Genomic DNA, 12,294 nt, shown 5'->3' on the forward strand with positions numbered 1-12,294 from the left:
ATTTATTCTAGGAAGCATGCTCAATTCTGGAAATCACAGGTGACATAAAAGGGTATGTGAAGAGAACTCCGGAAATAAAGGATTAAAACAAGAATAAAGACATGGAAATGTACTATTTCACAAATAGAAAGTTATTCTGGGAATGTTACAGACCCAGCTCATTAATATAACTGATGTTGGCGGTAGTGTAGAAAATCACATGCTTGTGATCCATTCCTTATAACATACTCGAATATCCAGTCATTTCCATAGACTACGTGGAAAGGTTAGAAATTACAAAGCATCATTGAAGGAGAAATAGGATCTGAACATATGAAAATTCTTGCTATTACACCGTTTAAACAAACCCAAAATTGGCAAAAATGTGTTTCCCGCCCAAAGTTTAGCCACAACCTTTGAAACAAAATTCATATAGGAAGTCTGCATTTTCTATTATATTTCTTGCAATATTCTGGTGAAGGACGTGAATGAAGAGAAACAGTATCAATGTTTTTTGCATAGTGAGGGGAAAATAATGAAACAAATTCTGAAATACCTGGGGGCATCTGGCAGCACTATAGCAATCTCCAGCTGTCGCAAATGGAACTGCTTTTCCAAATGTTGTCTGAGCAAAAAGAAGGTCTGTAGCTAGAAAATAAAAAAGTAAAACTGTTTAGCATTGAAGTACTTTATGTTTTCCAATCTTCATTGTCAAACACACATTATTCATATATTCCTAAATATATTTATATAATTAATTCAACATTTTAAGCAAAAATGCTTCATAATTATAGTACATAACATAGATCAGACTCTCAACAAATAATTTTTCTTTAATACAATAATGTGCACCTCTTCAATTGCCCTAAAAATTACAGGCACATCTGTAACTAAACCAGAAGTTTAAAACTAAAGTGAGGTCAGGAGCAAAATTACAGAAAAAAAACATTATTTAAAGGTAAATAAATTATGATAAAGCAACACATGAGTGCTTCTATACTATATATATGTATCTGTGTATATGTAGATTATATATGTATATATATACAATGTATACATATATATGTGTGTGTGTGTGTGAGTGTGTATATATATTTATATTTATATATATATATCTATATCTATATCTATATCTATATCTATATCTATATCTATATCTATATCTATATATATATATATATATATATATATATAAATTCATTTAGGCAATTCAAAAACTCCCAGCTAAAAAGTGTGCTATTTTCTTTGATTTCTTATGTGGTAGAGAGCTTTGATTTTTGATGTAATTTTTCCTTTTTTTGTAAGGCACCTAATCCCCTTTTTGCGTAGGTACGTAACTTCTAGAATGGCAGGCTGCTGAGTATAGATTAGGTTTCCTAAGTACATTTTGACTTGACTGCATTATAAATTGCTTCATATATAAGCAGCAGATGCATAGTCTTGGATCTGTGGATAGGGCTTTATCTCTCTGCAATGCCAGTTACTAACTGTATGAATTGGGACCAGGCACTTAACTTCTGTAACTGCACCTTAATTTTATCACTTGCAACAACTAGTTGTTAAAAAGATCAATAGAGACATTATGGTAAAATCTTATCACTATCATTACCACTACATTTTTTATTAAGTGTCCCCATGGTCCATGTCATTGCAGAAGAAGTATGTAATAACTTAAAAAACAATTTAAGTAACTATTGTGCAATGCTAGGCCCTTCGCTATACCCTGGCTATTACATAAACCCACATATTGTTAGAGTTCCATTAGCAGATCGAGGTTTTTAATTTTGTAAATAGTGATTCAGCACTTACTTTTAATTTGCATAGAAGTGAGATCAATTCTTATTTTGCTGAAAACAGTGTGTCCAGCAGCCAGGTAGTCATTTTTACATTCACAGTCTTGCCTCCTACTTCCATTAAAAGGACATTCATATGGATTTTGTAGTCTGGAACAACATTATAATTTTTTTAGTATTAGATACAGCTATTAGCCCATAATGTAGATAAATGGTAAACTTTGAAAGTGGGGAAGTAAAAGATACACTCTTCAGTATGACAGTGTCCACAAGTTAAATGAGAAAGAAGTAAAAATTACTAAAGGGTTACATACGAGGTCTGACAATTAAGTTCGAGAACTTGTTGCAACGATGTTGCTAACCTTTTTTGATATCAGAGGCATTATCCATTATGAATTTGTACCAACTGACAAACAGTTAACCAAGTTTACTATTTGGAAGTGCTGAAAAGGCTGCCTGAAAAAGTTAGATGACCTGAACTTTTCACCAACAATTCATGGCCCTTGCATCACGGCAATGCACCAGCTCACATGACACTGTCTGTGAGGGAGTATTTAGCCAGTAAACAAATAACTGTATTGGAACACCCTCCCCACTCACCTGATCTGGCCTCCAATGTCTTCTTTCTTTACCCGAAGATAAAGGAAATATTGAAAGGAAGACATATTGATGACATTCAAGACAATAAGGGTAATACAACAACAGCTCTGAAGGCCATTCCAGAAAAAGAGTTCCAAAATTGTTGGAAGGGTGGACTAGGCACTGGCGTGGGTGCCTAGCTTCCCAAGGGGAGTACTTTGAAGGTGACTGTAGTGATATTCAGCAATGAGGTATGTAGCACTTTTTCTAGGATGAGTTCATGAACCTAATTGTCAAACCTCGAATGAAATTAGCAATGGCATATTCAAGACAAGTTTGTGGAAAAGTAATTCATCTCTAGTTTTCCTTACTTTGTTACTGGCGTTAATATGATTTCTATGAAAATTCACATAGGTCTTAAATTCCCCACTTGTCTGTTGTCCCACTGCTCTCCACAGTATCCTTCTCAGTCAGTCTCCTCAGCAATACATGTTAATACTCAAGTCTGTATTACTGCACAAAAAAGGACAACGTCTAACTTAGGTCCTAGTATGTCCACCTGCTTCTAAATTACTTGTCCCACTTGTAAACAACTCAAGTATCACTCTGAATGCTAGAATTTTCTTGAAGGACCATAAAAATGCACTGAGAAGCCAAAAGACATCTCTTACCTAAAACCATACACTTCAGAAAAATTGTCTTCTTCACCTTTGACCAATGATATATATTCCTTGGGATTCTCCAAGTGCATACCTGCACAATAAATCTAAAGGGGAAATGCAAACATCTAGAAAAGCTTTTCCCAAAGTCAACGGTCAGTGTTAAAAATCAAATAGGAACTGTTTCCATAATACCTTTATTATTCTTCCCTTAATGTTCAGGTAATAGTCACCATCCTTGGTAATGTTGTTTTGCCTTTGGATTTCTTTGCAACTGGTAAATGTTCTACCTTCAAAGACAAGTAAATTGAACTTGTCAACAATGAACACATTACAAGCACCGCATGAATTGAACTCAGTCATAGAAACATTATGCACTGAAAAAACAGACACTTCCTTTTGTAGAACATATGACTACTACCAATATTCACTTTCATATTTTAATTAAAACTTCTTAGGAACACGTAGGTGCGAGGTAGAGTTCTGAAGTCTATTACTTACAGTCATTGACGTAACATTTCTTTTGCGCATCCGGCTTTAAATGCTTTAAACATAAGTCACTGGACCGACCGTTTTCAGCCATGCAAGCCACTCGTCTCTCCATTGCACCAGTTCCACATGGGACTGAGCACTGTGAACAGAGTAAAGTATGAAGTTAAAGCCTGTACTGAATAAAGCCATTGAATCCCTATCTCCTCCTCTCAGACGAGGTCCTTTTGGAACAAACTGATGATCAATAGTGGCTAGAGTTACTGCAGAAGGAGAAATACCCTGGAGGCTAGGCAATCACAGGTGGGAGTAAATCTTAGGCATCAGCCTGAGTCTATGATGTCTCAGTTACTGGCTTCTTACCATTTATTTTGTATACTTATATCCACAGAATATTATAAATGCTTAATGAACATTAATTATTGTTGGTTATTAAGACTACTGTGTTTTTTCTCACTGTTACATGATGCTTGCAAAGCAATATTTACATGCTTTCTATCAATTAAAGTGGAAGTGGAATATAGTGCAAATAACTTTTATTACTCATGTATTAGATTTATTTACTTCTTCACCAATAAATCTTTTTTTGAGCATCCACTCAAAATGCAAGCCACCATGAGAGGCTCTCAGAAGAACTGAAATAAATATTAGTTATATTTCCTCCTTGTAAGATGGTTACAGCAAGCATAGAAAAAGAGATAGTTATGCAAATAACTGATAAAGTAGTTTTTAGACAATAGGGGGTTGAAACAACTCTGAGATTTAGTTAGATATGCAAATTACTAGGCATCCCTCCCCTAGAAAGTCTCATTCAGAAGGTTTTGAATTCGTAATTGTATACTGACCTTGCTCCATTTTCCAACTTTCCAAGTGGCCACATGCAAACAGCTCCCAAAATTGCATTTGTGAAGCTGTGGGGAAGGCAGCACAGGGCATTCTTGATAGTCTATAGGCCAAAGCTGATGGAGCTTATATTTCTCAGTAGACTGGATCCCAATGCAGTATGTAATCCTTCGTCGGTAACTAAATCCACAGTTACCTGCACACTGGAAAATAATTATAAGGGGGAGAAGATGTCCTTAAACTTAACCAGGACCTAATATTCACCACATATTTTTATATATATTTATATACACACACACATACATATGTACACACACACATAAATATATAAACACAAACTATGCCATATTACCTCCACAACAATCCTATTTATTAGCCTCATTTACATATGAGTAAATAAAGGTTCAGAGACATTAGGCAACTTTCCCAGAGTTGTACCATAGATGGAAAGCATCCACATTCAGGCTTGATTTTCTATTTGTAGTGCATGCTAGTAAAGGAAGCCAGATACAAAAGACCACATATTGTATGATTCCATTTATATGAAATGTCCATAATGGGCAAGTCCATACAGGCGGAAAATAGATAAGTGGTTGCCTAGAGTTTGGGGAAGGAGAAAATGAGGAGTGGCTACTAATGGATACAGAGTTTCTTTTTGGGGTGATAAAATTTTCTAGCATTAGATCATGGTGATGGTTGTAAAAACATGAATATACTAAAATTCCCTAAGTTGTAAATGCACATATAGAGATGCTAGAATTAGCAGAGAAGCACATTAAAAAGTTATTAATAACTGTAGTTTGTTCAAAAAGTTAAGCAGACATGGAAGGTATAAAAAAGCTGAAATCAAACTTTTAATGATGAAAATTACACTGTCTGAGATGGGAAATTGGATGGGGAATAATGGCAAATCTGACATGACAGAAGATTAGTGGACTTAAAGAGATCCATACAGTGAAATATTCAATGATAAAAAGCAATAAATTATCTCAAAATACTTATGAAACATCAGACAAAACATAGTACATGCCGTATGATTCCATTCATATAAAACTCAAGAAAATGCAAACAAACATAATGACATACACTAAAAACAGATTATGTTCCCTGAGGGTGGAGGTGAGGGAAGGGGAAAGGAGGAATTATAAAGCAGCATGAGAATCTTTGAAGAGTGATGGAGATGCCCTTTGTTTTGAATGTGGTAACAGCTTTATGGGTGTATCCATACATCAAAATTTATCAATCTGTACGCTTCAAGTATGTGCAGTTTATGATTGTCAATTACACCTCTATAAAGCTGTTTTTAAAAAGCAGGAAATTCTGCAGGGCCAGTTTGCTGAATCGTTCCAAGGAGTGGGTTTCACAGTTGTCACTAGTTGGCCCTCGGAACTGCACTGGAGTTTAACATCTATGTTGTTATTACTCTACGGGTATTTGCAACATCCAACTGTCAGTGGTTTCTCCTTTGACTGATATGCATACCATTATCTGTCCCCACATTCAAATTTAGACCTAGTTTCAACTGCATCAAATTTTAGACTCACATGTGTTTTCCAGGAGCAAAAATTCTTAACTTCCTTTATTTGCCTCACCTGAGACGAGTCTGCTGTTACCACAATGTACTTGCAGGGAGGATTCCTGCACTTCTTGATTGACAGAGGCCTGGTTGACGGATCACAAAAACTTTCATTCACTTGAATGTTTTGAGCATCAATGCACCTCACTTGCCGATGTGTCTCCTTTTTCTTACATGATGTCGAACACTAAAAGTTCAATGACAAAATGAATAAACGCATGCCTTTGTGCAGTGGCTTGGAAAGTTGACTTGTCAATACTCACATCTGGCCACTCTCCTGCCACCCACTGGTACTGTGTGCAGTCCTGACGCCAGCATTGCCTCTGAAAATAAGGCTGTGTGGACCGATCACACATTTCTTCAGCCACCCGACCAACACCTCTCAGTCTGCAGTACACATCCCTTTGCTGAAGTCCAGAGCCACAGGTCACAGAGCACTACAAAGAAGCCCAAATGATTTGAACCATTAGCCAACAAATATCAAACTATGTAAAAATAGCAAAATAGTGCCAAGACATATTTTCTTGTTTTTTTTTACAGAGAACTTGATATAGTATCATGCATTAGATGGAAAATACACACAATCAGTATTTTTCAAGATTGTCTGATGTGAAGCATCTATCCAAATATACATTTTATTTTGCAATATCTATTCAAGCCTTATAGAAACTATGACAGGTTATGTGATATGTCATTCCAGATACTCCATCCCAATTAATAACTCTCTCTTCTGACTTAATTGTAGTTAATATCTATAAAACTTATCACACAACAAAACTATTCTACTTTGTTTTCAATCACTTAAATACTTACACTGTATGCATAGTCTTCCTCAAAGAAACAATTTCCAAAACTGCATTATATTCATCTTTATGCCTCTAGTACCTACTATACTTTGAGGAACAAATTTACTAATTTGTTGATTTACGGTTATATTTCAATGGACAAGTGTTTTGGGAAGCTGGTTGTATAAACTACACTCAGACAACCTTGTCTTAACCTCTCCAGGTCTCATTTTTCTTATCTGTATAAAGAAGACTTGATATTATTCGTAAAAGTTCGCAGAACACTTTCCAGACATTTATTCCTAACAGTAGCTCTACAAAGGAGGTACAGGGCTGAGGACCTGAGATGCAGAGATGTTACGTCATTTGCCTGAGTGGCTCCCTCTAGTTAATAGTGAAGCAAGTTGAAGTTCAGTTCTGACTCCAGACTTGGAGCTCTCGCTGGGCTGCCGCCAGGGGATGGGGAAGGACTTGGCAGCCTCCCCGGCCTTTTCAGAATGCCAGGTCATGTAACAACAGAGCTTGGCCACAACCAAGCTGTGATGCCAGCATTAATAAAGTGCGGAGAACAACCAGTGATATTTATTTAATTTGCTAACTTGGTTTTTTTATACTCTTTGTTATCCCTGAAGGGATTGGAAGTCACAATGAGCAATGTCTGGGGACTCATCACTGTTGCTCACGAGATATTATAAAGGTTAAAAATCAGGTTCTTCACTAATTTCTCTGTTTCTGTAAGAGTTCCAGAGTAAGTAATTTTTTCCCCACAACAGTAAAAATATAGCTGCAGAATATGGTTTCAACCATGAATGAAAATTAAAATTCCACAAAAGATAAGAATTTAGTTCATTTGGGAGACTCGAAATCCTTAGATAGTTGCAGCATTTTGACTCTAAGGATACTTTAAAATGTAGTTTTCTATCTTGTGTGTATAAGCAGCAACTGACTTAAAGAGAATTTTTATTTTTTTAACCTACAAAAAATATGATGCATATCAACATAGCTTATATTGACTTTCATTTATGTGTAAGCAGTCGAATTGTGCCAATGTAATGAATGTTTTCACAAAACACATAAAGCTCCTTTATATAAAGACAATCGTAATGTGTGCTTTGTGCAGGGCCCAATGAGTAGACCAAAATATCTGTATGTAGTTTAGCTTATCTGAACCTCCTGAGAAAATGTTTAGCCTACAAAATAAGGCTCCTGCAAACATTTTCCAGGGATAATGTCAGAAATATAAACTACATTTGGAAAACTTCCTGCCTCTAAACCTGAAAAAAAATAATTCCTGGAAAAAAATAATTCACAAAACATAGCTTAGCAAGAAGTTCTAACAGACAATATAATTTTCTATAATTCAATAAACCACAATGGTTTATTGCTCCTTTGATCATAGCACGCGTTTAAAAACAATCCACTGAGGCCATGGGTAATTACTGTTGTGGACCTCTTCCCTGAAAGGAAACAAAATGGACTACTGCTTGGAAGAGAACAAGTAACTTTTGCTTTCCAGTTTTTTTTTAAGAGATAAGAGTATGAAAGAGTAAATCGATGCAACTTTAGATTTGAACAGAGAAGAGAATTTATGAATTAAATGAAATATTACTTAGCCTGGTATCATCGATAACCCTAATTGCCAATAAAACCTTTTAAAATCTTTTCTAAATCTCACTAACTCATTCAGTACCACTGCCCACTTTGTCGAGCCGTTGTGGCTTCTGTGATTGAAATCCCTTTGGTGCCAGTGGTCTCCTCTTCTGAGATTGCACCTCCTCAGAGTTCTTAACTGATTCTATTTTCTTTGCTCAGCCTTTAAAAGTTAGCATGTTTCAGGGTTCTGTTTATAACTTGCTTCTCTTTAAATCCTCTGAGCTCTCAGCAATTTCTTCTATGCACCAATAATGTCTAAATCTGTTCTCTCTAGACTTGATCGTAATTCCAAGCTCTACATTTATATTTTCATGTATTTACAAGACTGTCTCATGCATTTACCAGAATTTTCATGTGTTTTCTACATGGACATGTCCAAGGCACTTCAACACTTCAAAGTAGCACTGACTACCTTTGCCTAGCCCATCCCTCATGGTCATGGATGCTGTGAAGATATGATCACCTGCTCTTAAGTCAAGTGACTTACTGAGGACCTTCTTGGGTCCACCTCTAACCCCAGAATGTGCACTGTTATTTAATAGTCTTATAGAACTACATATTCATAAGCATGTTACATTTTGTTTAATCCAGCTAACTAATGTGAAGGCAATGTGAGGCTATCGTTATGAGTATAACACAAATAATTGATCGGAATGCACTAACCCACCAACACTGCATAATTTAATTCTGATAGGAAAAATCAGCCACATACGCTATTTATACAGAAACATAACACTGCAAAGACTGGCACTTTAAAGACTTGACAGTGGAAGTGGAGACAGTAGATTTTAGCCAATCGAGAGGTACTAGAGTCAAGTTAGCTACTGTAGAGCAGAGGTAATGAAATGTTAGCATGTACATTGCAAAAACAGGTTTATCAAAGACCGGCTTACTCTGCTGTTTAATAAACAATTATTTAAAATGCAAATAGTGATGTCTTCTCTCTTGATGCATTATTTATAATTTCTTATTAATGAATTTAGGTTTTGATGTTATTATAGTCAGTTATTTGTAACCATGCTTTATTTCACATGAGTCAATAATGTAGCAGCAGTATTAACAGTAGTCGTACAGCATTTTGAGTTAAAAAAGCCTCTGGGAGTATCTAATCCCTGGGAGTATCTAATTTCTCTTCAACTCTGAAATCCTTTTTATAGTAATATAAATAAATAAACATCATTCCCACCCATGCTTCTATAGCCTCAGTCAGGGTACAGTCACTAGATCCTGAAAGCAGTTACTCCATTTTTGGATAACTCTTGTTAGTAAATACTGTCTTACATTGAGCTGAAATATTCTTCGTTAAACTTTTATCCCCTGTCCATAATCTGTCCTCCTTACCAACATAGAACAAATACAAACTTTCATGTGAGAAAGTATGAAGCTGAGACCTGGAACTGTAGCAGCTATTTTATGACCATTAGGAGTTGACCAACAGAATCACAGAAATACCAATCCAGCACGCTTATATTGTCAAGCTACTGAATCATACTTAAAACCAGTGACCTTCCAATTTCCAGACAATGAATTTCTTTGAGATTATGCCACTAATACTCAAGGCTTTTCCTACTTGAAACAGAATACAAGGGAAGGGATCCAGAATAGCTGTCATCATTTGATTAAACTGCCCTGGGGAATTGGTACTTTGTCAAGACTTTTCTTATAGTGTGGGTCCCAGATTAGGCACTGCTCCAAAAATCTGACCAGGATGTATTAGTGCCAAAGATTTGAACACTATTCACCTATTGTGTAATCTAATATGCAATATGCAACTAGTGATTTAAGCAACTATATCATATTTAATATGCAATCAACTAAACTCTCAGTTATTTTCCCATGACATATAATCAATCTCTCTCTCTCTCTCCATATATATATATATATATATATATATATATATATATATATATGTACATATATATATATATATATATATATAGATGTATATCTATACACACATATAGATATATATATATATATTATTTATGGAACAGAGTTTTAAAAAACATAAATAAGCCTGCAGTGAATTCAGCACAACACAAAAATCACATTTCTATCGAATGAATTATTTTGTGCAGTGTAATGACAGTCTGCAGTTGTTGACTTTAGGTGCCCTTGCAAGGGGGGCAGTGTTGCTAAGGAAGTAAAGGATGAGCTAATGTACAATAATAATGAAATGATTATGGCAGCAACTACAGTAGGGAATGCTCAAATAGACCAGTGTTTAAATGCTTGTCCCCCGCCTCCCTCTACTTCCTGGCTCATGACCTCCACAAACTATTTAACCTCTTACACTGTAATTTCTTCATCTGCAGAATGAATATAATGATACCTACAGTTGTGAGGAATACAGAAGTTGCTCACACAGTGTCAGGAAGTGACTGTCCCCTTCTGCTCCCGGCCTAGTCCCATTTTTTTCACTTCTCTCACAGTGTTACAATTATTTCTGCCTTGAAAAGTTTCTTGATATATGTCTCATACCAAAAAGTGTTAGTCATCTCAGCCCACCCAAAACAAGGCCATCTGAAACATCAAGATGATACACAAAGAGAGGTAACAGGTGGCGTAGAAATGCAAAAACAGAATTGCTGGCACTAGCTCCAAAAGGCTGACAAGCATAGCCCACCCATGAACCGCAGAACAAAAAGACATCCTCCCTTTTCTTGGGCTTCTGCTCGTGTTCACTGGTAGAAACATCTCTTAACCTGAGCATAGAGATGAGGAGGTTCTGAGTTCTTGGTCAGGGGCTATGAGGACTTTAAGATTTACTATCTTTTTAGACCATAGGAGTTTATATATGTATGTATACATCAGAAGTTTTTGATAATATGGAAATATAGATGTATGTATTTTGGAAATGTAGAAAATATGGAATTACAGAAATATAAAATAATTTAAACATGCTAGCATTTAGCATATAGTTTCATTTTTTTTTCTTTTTCTTCAAATTAGGGGCTTTGGGAAAAGGGGGCACTGGCCAGTAGATTTGTGAGATTTTGGAACTTGTATCACCTTTGTTTCCAGCTCTGATCTTAAAATACTAGAAAGACAATAATGGGTCTCAGAGAAGGGGAACTACGTAAGTGGCTGATGCCATGTAGTTCTAGATTCAGTAAGGTATTCTGTAGGTATTCAATGAGATTCTTACCTATCTTTCTAAGTTGTCCCCCAGAATTGATGTGATGAGGGGAGGTAAGAATTCTGGATTTTTTTTTTAACATAAAGACTATGGCACTGAAATATGTAGATGAGGTTGAGACAATGAAGACTCTAGCACCATGCTAGCCTTAAAAACTTGAATTTACAAAGTGAAGCTGTTATTCCCAAATAGGTAAAATTAAGTGGAAACAAAACTTTTTGGTTCCAAAGAAGAGGGATGTTTTGCTACTTAAATGAATTTAGTATTTAATTTGTCTCTAAAAGGTATACATCTGGACCCAGAGGACAAATGGCCCTGTTCACTCATTAAAATGTATTATTACTAAATCCTTTCATTAAGAAACATGATATCAAATACCGTGTTTCCTTAAAAATAAGACCTAACCGGAAAATAAGCTTTAGCATGACTTTTCAGGATGACATCCCCTGAACATAAGCCCTAATGTGTCTTTTGGAGCAAAAAATTAATGTAAGACCTGGTCTTATTTTCGGGGAAACACGGTACCAAATGAAGAATATTACTTCAAAACTCATTTGAGCACCTCTGTGGTTGCAATTTGCCAAATGAGTCTTTCCATATGAGGTGTAATGTAAAATAGTAATAAAATGAAATTATTTCATAGTGAGTGATTATATTAAAGCAATGTTACAATTTATGCAGTCAGAACAAAGTAGCAAGCACCCAGTGATTATCTCGTAACTACCTCTGAAATTACACTTCTGTTGAATATATTATTATATGTAGTGCAATGACAGCCTGCAATTGTTAACCTCATGTG

At 35.6% G+C, this 12,294-nt stretch overlaps 1 protein-coding gene across 3 annotated transcripts in view; it reads right to left on the minus strand.

Annotated features, from left to right (window-relative positions):
* Nucleotides 1–12,294, minus strand: part of ADAMTS20 (ADAM metallopeptidase with thrombospondin type 1 motif 20) — a 151,788-nt gene that overhangs the window by 19,395 nt on the left and 120,099 nt on the right. For all 3 annotated transcript variants that reach the window (XM_088798904.1, XM_088798905.1, XM_019748447.3), the window contains 8 exons: nt 6,182–6,355; nt 5,935–6,105; nt 4,345–4,545; nt 3,512–3,641; nt 3,206–3,300; nt 3,023–3,117; nt 1,789–1,922; nt 536–627 (listed from right to left, as the gene is read on the minus strand). In XM_088798904.1, the coding sequence (XP_088655030.1) occupies nt 536–627; nt 1,789–1,922; nt 3,023–3,117; nt 3,206–3,300; nt 3,512–3,641; nt 4,345–4,545; nt 5,935–6,105; nt 6,182–6,355 (1,092 nt within the window). The remainder of the gene's footprint in view (nt 1–535; nt 628–1,788; nt 1,923–3,022; nt 3,118–3,205; nt 3,301–3,511; nt 3,642–4,344; nt 4,546–5,934; nt 6,106–6,181; nt 6,356–12,294) is intronic.

Source organism: Rhinolophus sinicus, chromosome 1 (genome assembly GCF_057876585.1).
Source record: "Rhinolophus sinicus isolate RSI-liver-muscle chromosome 1, RSI-T2T, whole genome shotgun sequence".
In the NCBI taxonomy this organism is placed as follows: Eukaryota; Metazoa; Chordata; class Mammalia; order Chiroptera; family Rhinolophidae; genus Rhinolophus; species Rhinolophus sinicus.